The sequence below is a fragment of the Lissotriton helveticus genome, chromosome 2_1 (assembly GCF_964261635.1).
Source record: "Lissotriton helveticus chromosome 2_1, aLisHel1.1, whole genome shotgun sequence".
Lineage (NCBI taxonomy): Eukaryota > Metazoa > Chordata > Amphibia > Caudata > Salamandridae > Lissotriton > Lissotriton helveticus.
The window spans coordinates 980,402,288-980,416,633 of NC_136059.1; the positions used below are offsets into that span (position 1 = coordinate 980,402,288).

General features: G+C 42.5%; 1 protein-coding gene across 7 annotated transcripts in view; it reads right to left on the bottom strand.

Annotated features, from left to right (window-relative positions):
* Nucleotides 1-1,092: 1,092 nt before the first annotated feature.
* KANK1 (KN motif and ankyrin repeat domains 1) overlaps nucleotides 1,093-14,346 on the bottom strand; it is an 835,542-nt gene continuing 822,288 nt past the window's right edge. For all 7 annotated transcript variants that reach the window (XM_078675726.1, XM_078675725.1, XM_078675727.1 and 4 more), the window contains one exon: nucleotides 1,093-2,447. In XM_078675726.1, coding sequence (XP_078531852.1) covers nucleotides 2,382-2,447 — 66 coding nt within the window. In that variant the 3' untranslated portion in view covers nucleotides 1,093-2,381. The remainder of the gene's footprint in view (nucleotides 2,448-14,346) is intronic.

Below are 14,346 nucleotides of genomic sequence, written 5' to 3' on the forward strand. Positions count from 1 at the left end.
CTCTGTCCGTCTATCTGTCTACCTCTGTATCCCTCCTTCCCTGTCTGTCTCCCTCTCCTTCCCTCTGTCTTCCCCTGACTCCCTCCCCTCTCTCTGTCCCCCTCTCTATCTCCCTCTCCCTGTCTTCCTCCCTCTCTCTCCCCCTCGGTCTCCCTCCCTCTGCCTGTCTATGTCTGTCGGGCTGTCTGCCTCTTGTGTGTCTCCCTCCATCTGTCTCCCTCTGTATCCTTTGTCTCCATCCCTCTGTCGCCCTCCTCCCTCTGTCTGTCTCCTCCCTCTCTCTGTCTCCTTCTCTCTGTCTACCCCAGACTTCCTCCCTCTCCCTGTCTCCCACGGTTTCCCTCTCTCTCTGTCTCCCTCCCTCCCTCTGTGTTTCCCTCCCTCTGTTGCCCTCCTCCCCCTGTCACCCTCTGTCTCCCTCCCCGTCTTCCTCCCCGTCTCCGTCTCCGTCTCCCTCTCGCCCTCCCTCTCTCCCTCTTTCTCAGACTCCCTCCCTTTGTCTCCCTCCCTCAGTCTTCCTCACTCTATCTCCCTCTATCGCCCTCCGTCAGTCTTCCTCCCTCTATCAGTCACCCTCTGTCACCTCACCCCAGCTTCCCGGGCGCGCGCGCACACAGCCGTACCAGAGTACTTCGCAGGTCATGTCGGGACACAGTTTGGAAAGCTCTGTCCTAGAGAATTGGGACAGACAGGTTTCGGTTGAAAGAGATGAAATGCCCAATGACGGCCTGAGGGCTTTTTTTTTTTAACCTTCATTACTGATAGCTTAAGGCTGCAGTATATTAATAAGAAATAATTGACAATATTCACTGAAAGCCTGATATAATACTTGTGACCAATTGGTGGCCATAACTTATTCTCTTTCAATGGGTTGGAAAGCAGGACACGGTAGATGAAAGCAGTAAAACTGAGAGGCAGTCTAGCAAACCACCTAAAACGGTCTTGAGTGGTTATTCCGTCAACAGTGCTTGAACAGACACTGTCAGGGCCAAACGCCCACCAACCATCATCAAAACCACAAACCTAAGAAGCTAAGTTGTCCTACTGAATCCAGGAGCACAGCTAACAAATAAGCACACAGCACAATAGGGATTTAAAAAGAACATGTTGAAACTTTATTTTGAAAATATGGCAAGAGTCTAAGGCACTTCAAACACTTAAATACACATTTGACTAAATAACGGAGCACCGTATCGCATAGTCTATAAATATGCACATACAGCTACATGTCGAAGGAGATGAATATACAGATGGCGCCCCTAACAGTGAAGCGAACATTAAACAAAAGAGAAGACGTACATAGATTACAAATTGATAAAAAATATGGTAACAGTTGTACATGTAATTTCTTCATGTATTTTTATTACTAGCGAATAATATACAATATGTGAAAATACTGTGACTTAAAATTTTTATATAGATACAATTTTCTTTCATATAAAAGTTATACAATACATCCAATTATGAGACATTTCCATTTATCGTGTAAATACTATCTAAGATCCTGTCACCTATGTTTTATCACCGACCCATCAAGTCAGGTTTTAAGGAGCTGATGTTGCATATAAAAATGGAGACCCCCCCCCCTTTTTTATCAAACAAATGCAGCAATCATTTAAAATATTTTTGGAATGAAATTTAGGGAAAAGGGATTATCGCCAACAATGTATTGTTATAGATAATATAAATATTTGAGTCTAAATAAAAATAAAAATGATGCCATATTGGTCAATGGCACTTTTGCAAAGGGACTATGGAGAGACATAATTTACTAAATTTAGAAAAATAGATTTAGATTAGCAGAATAGATATATCGTAAAGCCCTACAATGGCTTAAATTTACTTAAGTGAAACACAAAACACCACACCTGTTTTTGTGTGTCGAAGCAACACTTTTTTTTTCTTCCACCTCTAAGGCTCTGTTGATGTGACGGAGTTGGCAATTTGTTCTTCTAAAAGATTGTCTCTGGATGCTGAGAGAATAGTGATCACACACTGGCCTATGGCTACCAATGTAACGTTGCACTTAAAACGGTGGAGGTTTTATTAATAAAGGGGTTGTGGATTGAGGAGCTGAACAACCCTGCTGTGGTGATCGCAGAAGACACTGCCAGCGTAGCATTAGAATGTAGATGGTACATTGAAGCTTTTATGGTGTGGCAGAACAAGGAATCCATGGTGTTGCATGAGCTGGACCAATCACGGCTTCAACAAAATGTTTCAGCCCAGGTGAGAGTACATTTACTTTACATGCAAGCTTTCGTTTTGCTGGTGAGTACGTTCAGGCACAAAGACATTTACATTCAGTATCTGTCGCTAAGAACAGTAACAGTTAGCAGCTTAGAGACGGTGTTAGTAACAAAGGTTCTCCCCGTCGGAGGCTAGTTGTCAAACGGACCTCTGTGCGTTGGGCTGGGAGGCACTTTCCTGCCAAGCCTCGGTGTGCCCTGTAAAGGAGAGTAAAGAATGTGGATTAATACCTGTGTACTCACTTTCACAATAAATTCTTGGATTGCTACAAGGTAGAGTGTAATTTGGTATTAAAATAAAATATTGCAGCTATTATAATGTAAATACCTAGCATAAAAGTGCAATAAGTGACCTAATATGTTTGATTGTTTGGAACAAACACTAATAAAAATGTACAGCCCTTGGAGCATGCATTGTGTGGAGAAAAAAACCAATTTTTTTGCGACCTGCATTAATATTACTCTTAGACTTAGATAATACACCTTAAAGATCCTACAAACGTCAGCTAGACCAACTGAACACAAGCACGGTCAAAAAGACCAGTGCAAGAAAGAATAAACAGACTTCAGATATTAACCAAATCAAACTGCGTAGCAAAGTCACCGGCTATTTTGGAAAACCGGGTGTAAATTCTCCACCCAGCAGGTGATTACCATCAACAATACACCACCAAACAGTCTTGACAGCTGAAAGTCAAGGTATCAGGATCTAAAGTTCAACTATCAGTAAAAGAAATTGTCTAAGATTAGATTTGTGTAATGTATGGGGTCCGTGAAGCCGTATTTCCAGGTATGTCTCAAAGCAACACCAATGAAATGATGAAGATACAACTATATTTTAGTAAGAATAAATGTGTGCTTGGCTTGCAAAGGCTCCACAGAGAAGATTTATCCTGAAAACAAGTCTTTCAATCAGACCTTCAGCATGACAAATATGCACAGCATCCTCACTTTTTGAAAAAGGAGAATTCATATTAATGATTTATTTAACAGGCACCTATTTACACATGTGCTAGACCTGGCATCCTTAGGGTGATTTTCACCAATCTTTTTGCTTTTTACCTCCACGATTTGCTGTATCTTTTTGTTTGTCTTAGGATTTGGAGAACTTTTAACACGGTTATTCAGTGCAATAGTGCATGTGCTTCTTCCCTAAACATGTGTAATTGGTGTATACCAGATTGACATATTTAATTTACTTGTGAGTCCCTTGTAAAGTGGAATACCATATACCCAGAGCCTGTAAGTTAAATGCTACTAGTAGGCTGCAGTACTGATTGTGCCTCCCACAGGAGTAGCATTTTAAACCTGTCTCAGGCCTGCCACTGCAGTGCCTGTGTGGACAGCTTACTGACACTTTGACTTGGCATTTAAAACTACTTGACAAGTCATAAACTCCCCTTTTATTACATTTAAATCATCCCTAGGTTAGGCCCCAGGTAGCTCTAAGGTCAGGGTGATATGTAAGTAAAAGGTAGGATATGTACTGAGGTGGTTTGCATGTCCTGGTAGTGACAAGCAGTCTAGTTCGTTTTTCACTACTTTGAGGCCTACCCCTCTCCTAGGTTAGTATTGTGAATTCCCTTATACCTTTTTACATGGTGATTTCTCATCAGAGAGGAGTAACTTGTTGAGGTTTCATATGTTTCGAATGGTAATGATAAATTCAACTTATGAGGTTGGATTTACCTTTACTATTTTAGAAATGCCACTTTTAGAAAGTGGACATTTCTCTACAGTTACTGCTCTATGTGTCTGTCAGCCTGTCTCCAATACATGTCTGTGTTGGGCTAGGTGACCCCTCTAGACAGGCTGTGCATTCCTCTATAGACAGCCACAACACAGGCCACTCAACTGCATCGGTATTCTGATGCGTCTTCCTGGGCCGAGAGGAGTAGGTGGGGCTCATACTCCACTTGAATAGGTAGTGCTCTGCCCAAACACAAGGTACTCATAATACACCACCGATAGCCTGGAAGACAGGACTGGGCTAACAGGGATTCTGGTGCACTTCAGAGAACTCATTTGAGGTCACCCCCTACATAAAAGGCACTTTTGGGTACAAGCACTAGGGCTCTGACCACCTGAAAACAGACACTGCGTGGGACTTGTAACCAGATGCTGCTGGCTCTACACCTGCACATTACCAGAAGGACTTCTTTGCTGTCAGGAGGGACTGTCACTTTGCTATGTTGGCCTGCTGCTTGCTAAGTGCTGTGCTGCAGGAGGAACTGCAACCTGCTTTCATGTGCAGGCCTGCTACCTTTTGTTATGCTACAAGCGTTCTCCAAGGGCCTGTTGGCTTGCCCCTGTTCCTAAAAGGCTCAGGGTCATCAAAGACTTTTTTGCCGTATCACCACTGCAGTGGTACTCTGAGTCCTGCAGCTGAAACCTCCTTCGGCTCCGAGATTCCCTTCTCTAAAGCGATTCACCTGGGATGCCAGTGCTCCGTGCCCCCCACGTTTGCATTCGGTAAGCGGAGACTCCAGACGAGAGAGACACCTTACGCTGGGTGAAGTGGATCAGATGTTCCAATTGGAAGCGTTGCCAAAGCAACGCAGAGACGTCATCCCCCACCCCAGACGCCTGGGGTCTACCAATGCAGGAGACCCCCTTCTCTTGTTATCGCCCAGAGCAGGTACAGATTCACAGCAGGCCTCAGTAGCTGGGCCGTGCTATTCCAACACTTGCTGTTGTTTTAGCCTGGTAGTGTAACCCTGTCAGCAATACCATGAATGCCCAATCCAATGCAAGTGTTCTTTTGGCAATCCAGAGTTTTCTAATCTTGCATTTCTGCCTACTTTAAACAAAAAGCTTTGCACACGAGTGTCCCGTCAATACTCAAGAACTGCCGAACACAGAGATTCTTAGTATTCTTTAACAGTGCAGATCTTGAGAAATATTTGTGTTGTTTTTTATCGTTTAGGTCATGTTTTGCTAATAATTTAGACAACTATTTTTATAAACCTGTGTGGAGTCTTTTTGTGGTGTATACATTGTGTTACGGTGTGCGTTGGACAAATACTTACACATGACCTCTTTAGATAAGCCGACTGCTCTGTGCAAAGCTACCAGAGGGCGAGCACAGGCTATCTTTTAGTGTTTACTTAGCTTACCCTGACTAGAGTGATGTTTCCCACCTGGCTTGGGTGCATACCTCATCCAACCAGGTATCCCATTTCAAACATGTCTCTGCACTGGAATCCCACGTAGTTCCTTTAACTACAATGTTTATGCCAAAAACATAACCAGTTCAAAGGTAAGCCATTCAGCCTAAAATCCGCACCAACGATTTCTTCAAAATGATTAGCAGTAATTATAGTGCATTTCTACTCTATTTTTAAAGACTAGTTGTTAAAAAGGAATTAGTTTCAATCAATGCAAGAATAACCAGAGTAGGGCAATTAATTAACTTGGTATTCAGTTTAGTGTTCACTGTGAACATGCAAAGGTCCTGTACAATTTCCAGTCAACAAAAGAGCAGTAGGTGACTGAAAACCGAAAATGCCATAGCTATTCAAAAAACGGTTCTACTTTATCATATGTCTTGGTCTCTGTCAGAACAATGGCCAAGTTGACAGATTCATGTGTTCAATTGATCTCAGGCCGAATTACATTTGCCACTTCAGTAGTGGCTCTACCCTCCAGGGTTAGAATCACAGATGGCGCGGAATGATCTAGTGGTTGTTACTGTGGTATTTCAGAGATGTTTGCAAAAAAGGACCCAAAAGACTGAAGTGAAAAGGGAATGGGATTTCGCATATCTATCCCAGAGTTGACTATTACAGAAGGATCCCTCAGAATGTGGGGCACTTGATGATACATAAAAACTGGCTAACATTCAACTCCCCAAAATAAATCTTAAATTCAAGCAAATGCGGCAGTTCCTAACCACTTTCTACAGTCACCAATGGAAACAAGGTGATGAGCGGATTAATTAGAATGACAACACTACCACAGTGCACAACCACAGCGTCCTAACTGTTGAAAGAAGGCAGCAATTGTTAACCCCAGCGGGCACAAACAACAACTCTGGGCTCATCACTGAAAGATACATATGCTAGCACAGCACTTACAAGGATAAGCCAAGTACACCAAAGCTCTATAAGTGAAGGAACTAGAGCTCATATGTGTATGTAAGTTGAAATGGCTCGCGCAAGATTAAGGCTTCACAGTTGCAGAAATACTGAATTCTTCTTCGCTCACAAAAGGAAAAGAAGATCTGCTTCAACTGCAATCGAAGGGGAGTGCACTGCACTCTTGGTAAGTTGATGAGCGATACTTGTCTACACATTCTACCCCCAAGCACACATACCACAGCTATCCTGTGAACTCATTGTTCATTGATGGTGATTCTTACTGCACTGACCTGGCTTAGGTAGACCTTGTTCTTACATCTCATTTAGATATCTGTAGCCACATATGAGATACCCGCTCTACTTCAAGTTGGGCCTAAGAATAATATCACACATAGGTTGCAGTTCACTTAGTTGCATGGTTCCTAAGGTCTTAGAATTTGAACCCTTGAAAGTACCTCAGAGTGTATTCATAGTTTTAAGGCAGGAAGATGCCATACTATAATATATGAAAAATTAAGCGGTCTGCGTATAATGCCTTAAGAGATGAACATTTCTGTTGCAGGTGACATTACATGCTACTTTAGCATACATGTTAATGTTGATGGATGAGGGTTTAATATGTGCAATCATTAGAATACACATTACCGTTCAAATACAGGGAGTAATCTTATATTACCAAGACACAAGGGAAATTGGTATCCCTCATTCATTGAACTAAATGTAGGTAATCACAATTTCATCTCTTCCAAAGCAAATTCTCTACACTATACTCTTGACTCTCACTGTGGCTACACGTCAACAACAGTCTGAGCTGAGAGTTCTCACATTTACTCACTTAACTCACACACACTAAATGATCTGCACTAGTTACCCTTAGAAGCTAAAATAAAATTTTACATTGGGGCTTGACTTACAAAATCCATTTATTAAAAAAACTTCCTCCCTTAATAAGAAATCTGCTCACCATTTCAGGAGGCCAAAGAAGACGGACAGCAAATATTACTAAAAATAAGTGCATAAATTAGGTGTTTTATATTGATAACTGTAACATAGCCTTCCTTTTTCCTCTCAACCTATTTAATCTGACAATTGAGTTGGGCTTACATCCATTCTAGCTGCTGTAATCCATGTTGGAGGATGCGGTCCTGTCCCTTAGGCTTGTCTCATGTGATAAATGGGAAAGGGGTTCAGATTTGTTCAATTGTGCTACTTTATCCCCAAGAATTGCTTTTGATTTTCCCATAGCAAAGAGGTTCCAAGTCATAGAACACTATAATTCCAAATTTGGGAGATGTGTGGATTTCCATTTCTGGACCATCTTCAAACTGGTCAACAATAAAAGCAGGCCTATACTTTTACCAGACGGGGTGGATAACTTCGTGGTTCACCTCTAATAGCAGACCTACAAGGGGATCCATCATTAGCAATGCTTTAGTGATATCCTTAATTTTATGCACTACTGGCATCCAGAATCCATGGACTCGACCACATGTCCACCACATTTTTATGTACAAGCCAACATAGTCATACCTCTTCCCTGCAAGTCTCTGAACACCCATACAATGCTCTCAAACGAACAAGTTAAGTACCACCAGAGCATAATTTTATAAGACGCTTCTTTATACTTGAAACAAAGAGGAATTTGCTGGTAGTCTCCATTTTGGTTAACTCCCTGCCTCCCATGCAGGCATACACGCCCAGTGTAACAGTTCCATGAGTTTATAGATGTTGTGCCGTCGGAGGAGAAATCATTAGTGCATTGGTCTCTGCACTTGAGCGATCCTCTCCACTTCATACAGCATACCCAAATGCCTTTTCCTCCTGCCCAAGTCTGATATCTATTGTCTGTCATCCCTGGTGGGAAATCAGGGTTTCTTAGTATGGGGGACACTGGAGAGTGGCAGGTCGTTATTGATGCAAACATACTATTCTGTACCAGTAATATATCGTTTTTTTGTGTGGAATTCAGTAGGTGCAGCTGAAGTGTGTGTGTTTGCAGTGGCTGCCACAGTAAGTGCAGCAGTGAGACTTTACACACTTCCTGCTCAACCGGACACCAGGGTTTAGTTTAGTGTTGTTAAAACCAACTGTGTGCCAAGGCCAATTGTGCAGCCAAAATGGATCTGTTGATATCGGGAACTCCCAAACCACCCTCATATTGAGATTTATACAATATGGGTTTTGCCACTCGAGGGGAAAGTCATTTCAAATAAAATACCATCCTTTCCTCTGTATGGACTTGAGCACCTCTGGTGGGAAGATCAAGGGCAGAGATCTTTCACTATATAATAATCTTGGCAGGAAAGTCATTTAAACACTAGCACTAACACAATCTGGGATCCTCGAAGGCCAAACTAGTGTTAGTTCCCCGGGTCTTTAGGGCCAACTTAGGGGTAGATATTGGCCTTATTAGGATTCTGAGAGCCCTCCATTGTAATACATCTGCTAAAGTGAGGTACAACCTGGAGGGAGAGAATACAGAGTCCTTCAGGTGCACTAGTGGGGTTAGGCAGGGGTGCATTTTGGCCCCCTTTTTGTTTTCCCTATACATTATTGGCCTAGAACAGTTTTTATCTAGATTAAAAGTGGACTCGCCCAGAATAGGAAGCAGACCAATTTCCGTCTTGCTTTACGCAGACGATGCGGTCTTGCTGGCTCGCACACCGCTTGGACTGCAGCGGCTGATAGACGGGTTTGTAGACTATGAGCAGCTTAGATTTATCTGCTAACCTGTCTAAATCATATGTCATGGAGGTGGGGCACAAAATTCTGGGGACATTTTTTTAACTATAAAATAGGTACGGCGAGTCTAGCGAAGGTAAAGACATTTTCATACCTGGGAATTTTATTTGATTACCCCAGTGTGTTCCTTCTCAGATTCTACACGAAGAATTAGGTTGTGAGTACCTTGAGGACAGGGTGGGGAGCAGGCCTCTCGTTGCTTGGTTAAAGATTTGGGCCAACCCAGAAGCCAGTCTGACAAAACCGATAATAATTGACGGCCTGGGGAGGGAAAAGGGATTGTCTATTCCTTGGCTCAAATATGTGAAGGGTGGGTTGGAAAGCATCGGGTGTGAGGATCTTTTTCTGACGTCATCCTGTATAACAAAACGGGATCAGGTCAGAGTAAAGGAGATGCTTTTCAAACATAAAGCCAGAGCACGAGAAGTAAAGAATAGAAACAAACAGTCAGTTCAGGCACATGCCGTAATAAGGTCCTGCAGAGGTTTGGAGCCCTACCTCGCCCTCATACATAATGTTCAGGATAGGTTTTTATTTACACGTTTTAGGCTCAACTTTTTACATCACCTTTTAGCCGAGCCGGTGGGTCTTACGAACTCAGTTGAGTCAAAGGGTCCATGTGGCTGCGATCATCGATCTCCGCAGGATACCCTTCATTTTGTATTGATATGCCCATTTTATCTTATGCCCAGGCGTCGCTTTTTAATACTTTTATTAAAAAAAGCCAATCTTAGACACGTGAAGGAAGCTCTTGTATTTTTACAAATGGCCCGAGGTCCCCTGACTATTTGGTGTGATAAACTTTTTAACCCCTTCCATGCTGATGACGGCCCCCAGCTTTCATGCACTACAGTGCTCGTGTGCTGATGACGGCTGGGGGCTGTCATGACCGCACCCGCGCTGAAATCTTCAGCACAGGAGCAGAATCGGCCCAGCATGGAAGGGGTTAAGAGCGGCAGCTAAATTGAGAGACACTAGAGGTATCTGTTAAGCAAACACTAAGAAAATTTGGATAGGAGTTTGGAGTGGAATACGTTTGTTTTATGTATAATTTATGTAACTAATAGTACTGAATCCCTTCTGATGTGTCCTTTAAAGGTATTTGTTGATATTTTTGTTTTTATATTGTACTTTTATGGTGTTATTTAAAAATGCCGAATAAAGAATATTTGAATTTGAACACCCATACAATGCTCTCAAACGAACGCGTTCAGTACCACCAGATCATAATTTATAAGAAGCTTCTTTATACTTGAAACACAGAGGAATTTGCTGCTAGTCTCCATTTTGGTTAACTCCCTGCCTCCCATGCAGGCATACACGCCCAGTGTAACAGTTCCATGAGTTTATAGATGTTGTGCCGTCGGAGGAGAAATCATTAGTGCATTGGTCTCTGCACTTGAGCGATCCTCTCCACTTCATACACCATACCCAAATGCCTTTTCCTCCTGCCCAAGTCTGATATCTATTGTCTGTCATCCCTGGTGGGAAATCAGGGTTTCTTAGTATGGGGGACACTGGAGAGTGGCAGGTCGTTATTGATGCAAACATACTATTCTGTACCAGTAATATATCGTTTTTGTGTGTGGAATTCGGTAGGTGCAGCTGAAGTGTGTGTGTTTGCAGTGGCTGCCACAGTAAGTGCAGCAGTGAGACTTTACAAACTTCCTGCTCAACCGGACACCAGGGTTTAGTTTAGTGTTGTTAAAACCAACTGTGTGCCAAGGCCAATTGTGCAGCCAAAATGGATCTGTTGATATCGGGAACTCCCAAACCACCTTCATATTGAGATTTATACAATATGGTTTTTGCCACTCGAGGGGAAAGTCATTTCAAATAAAATACCATCCTTTCCTCTGTATGGACTTGAGCACCTCTGGTGGGAAGATCAAGGGCAGAGATCTTTCCCTATATAATAATCTTGGCAGGAAAGTCATTTAAACACTAGCACTAACACATTCTGGGATCCTCGAAGGCCAACCTAGTGTTAGTTCCCCGGGTCTTTAGGGCCAGATTAGGGGCACGCTCTTTCTCCTTTCTGGCAGCCAGGCCTGGAATTCTTTACTGGCACAGCTTAACTGCTAGAGTATGTACACCTATGACTATTCCCAACCCAGGTAATGGGAGTAATGCCGGTTCATGCATAGTGACCCAATTTTGGAAGATGTGCTGCAAAAAGAATTTTTTTTCTGTAATAAGCCTTTTACTTTGTGTGTATCAGTTTTCAATTGGGTGCCTCAGAGTTTTTTCCATTACAGGTTACTGCTATCAAATGACACGTTGGTTAAATGTTCCAATGGTCTGCTTCATCTATCGCTTGCATACAAGTATGACTCAATTAATGCCTTGCTACCTTTCTTCTAGTTTCATCAGGCAAATACCAAGTGAGGCCTTACAATGTCTCCCACTAGCAGAGTAGTGCCATGGAGGTGGCCATGCCTGGTGCTGTAAGACTACTTTCCACTCTATTGCCTTTGACCTTTTACAGATGTCTGGCACAGACCAGGCCATCACCGCCATTGTTTCCAGGGCCACATATAACCAGGACAGTTGCCAGGTTGTTGGTGAATGCAGTAGCAAGATATGCTTTGGCGATGCCGGTGGCACAGCTGAGACCTGCCAGCTCCATCAGTTGGTCCACACTAAACTTGTAATCGTTGAAGAGCTCCTCATCTACTGCTTGAGCCTTTTCCTGACTCAGGTACTTCAAAGCACCCGCTGCTTTCAGCATGGTGGGAGTCCTTGACTTCCAATGCGCAGGCGCAGGGCAGAAGGAACCCCAGACGGCGGTTGGTCCCTTGGGGCAGGTTCTGTTAAATAATTCTAAAGGCTGATGGGTCAAAGCATTTGATGCTATAAGTTCCTTTTGAACACCTTGCATTCATCTAAGCCTGGTACTGGAACAATCACTCTACAGATGATTTGATTGATTGGGCAATTTATAAAGTGCAAACAAAAGCCCGAAGGCGTCAACGCGCTAATGTGATTAGTCTACTGAAGAGGACAAGAGCATCATACCTGACCTAAAAGGGACATTGCAAGACAAAAGCCAGGACTTCAGGGTCTCACGGAAAGGAAGATGAGCTTCCAAGCAAGAGAAGGAGTAGGGGAGAGTATTCCAAAGTTTAGGCAATGGCAAAATCTCCCCCCCCCCCCCCCCCGTCTTGCCATTGGAAACCTGGGTGTAACCAGCTGATTTGTTTCCAGCAGAACGCAGCTGTCTAGATGGTATATATATTTGGAAGAGCTGCTTAACTCCCTCACGGCTTGTATTGTGAAGTGCCTTATGGACAATGCATAAAGCTTTGAAGGTGATTTGTTTAGTGGCCGGAAGCCAAGGCAGTTTCCGAATAGCAGCAGAATTATATTTAGGAAGATCTAGAGATGATTTGATGTGAGGGATGTTTTAAAGTACAAATAGTTGTTTTTTTCACAAAACAAGGAAAACACTGTTTATTTATTTATTTTACAGCAATGTAAGAGAAGACAAACCATTAAACACACATAGCTCAGCTTAGCAATCATATATCGCATATCTCCTAGATCTCGGGGGAGTTTGGCAGTGCACCCCTCTGCTTAGTGCGGCTCTGTGATTCCCTAGTTCTAAAGATAAACGTTATAGTGAGCCACTGGCAAGGTCAACACAACCTTGATTTTTGTGAAAACAAGATGCTATTTCTGTGCTTAAACATTAAATCATATAATTGTGCTCAGTGTATCACCTAGTATATCATAACCGCGGGTCATTATGTAGTCCTAATTGGCATCCTCTTTATGTTTTTAATCTTATTAAGGATACCACTCTTTAAATTACTTATTGGTATCCGTGGGATAATTTTAACACATGGATTGTCTATGTTGCCCAGATTAATTTTATTAAGAGCTCCCTATATTAATAAGGTTGAGCCCTCTCTGACAAACAAAAACTGTCCACAGTGTGGAAAGGATGCCTATGATGAAGCATTCCACAAAGGTGCGGGTTAGGTTTCCTTGTCCAAACAACTTAAGACTCCAACACAAAGTAATGTGAACTACATAACAGCCTGGGTTTACTGCATTCTAAGTGATATAGTGATATGAGGTTAACTCCCTCTTCCCTATCCCACCCTTTTTTGTGAGTATTGCCATAAGCACTAGTCTATGCTAGAAGCTTGCTACAAAAACATTATTTACCTGAAATGTACTATATTCCCAAATCTTCCATACAGGAATTGTATGACTCCACACAACTAATACATGTAGTCAAGTGGCTAACAGACATCAACTGGTCGAAGATTGTAGATTAACTTTCTTCTCGAATTGCCAATGGCAATCTATTTTCTGTGAGCATGTATGATGCAGGGGTGTGGAATTTAATAAAATATCTACTTGTCCATGGGGCAGGTTGCTTCAGAAATCTACTTGTCCTGTAACAAAATCCACTTGCCCCTTTGATGCCATGTAGTGCGGCGGCAAATTATGGAAGCAACCCCATTACACAAGAGTTCTGACATAGCCTCTCTGATTATGCCATGGCTCATACCATAGTAGTGTTTAAATAATTGCAGCCCCCTTATATTGCCACGTTTCTGCAGATCTACATACTGGGGCTGATTGCAGTGGAAAGCAATAGTTCCAGGGTTAGAATGCCCTTTTGAGTCTGTGCAAACCTACTAACGTGCATGTTTTAAGGGTTTTCAACAACTCTTCTCTAATCTTTTCCCATACTAAGAAATAGTGGAAATTGACTCCTGACAATGGCAGACAGAAAACACCTTCCGGAGTAGGGAAAAAAGTGGTTGGGGGGAAAGTGAACTTGCAAACAATCAGATTTTCGCATGAGCAAATCTACACATGCATATTTGCTCATGCTAAAATGCAGTACACATGTTTTCTAGGAGTCCTATTTCTTGTCCTACTTCTGTAAATTCTTGGAAATTCACGAAAGCCGCATAGCTGCACGCACTTATTGCAAGGCATACACCATTTTGAGACTCTTTAATAATTGGGCCCCTGATTTGGTCTGGCGTGGACCATGAATTTTTGCGTTTATTCAAATTCTGTCTCTCTCTCTGTATTGGCCGACTTAACTGTGAGTGACAGCATGGATTAGTTACTTACCTGTAATCCTAGTTCTCTTGCAAGGGTATCCTCATCAAAGTCATAAGCACTAGAATATTCCCGCCCATGCGCGGGACCCCGGAAACACAATCATATATGTGCCCCACACATATATATATATATATATATATATATATATATATATTCACAGAAAAAACCATAGGTTTGAGACCATA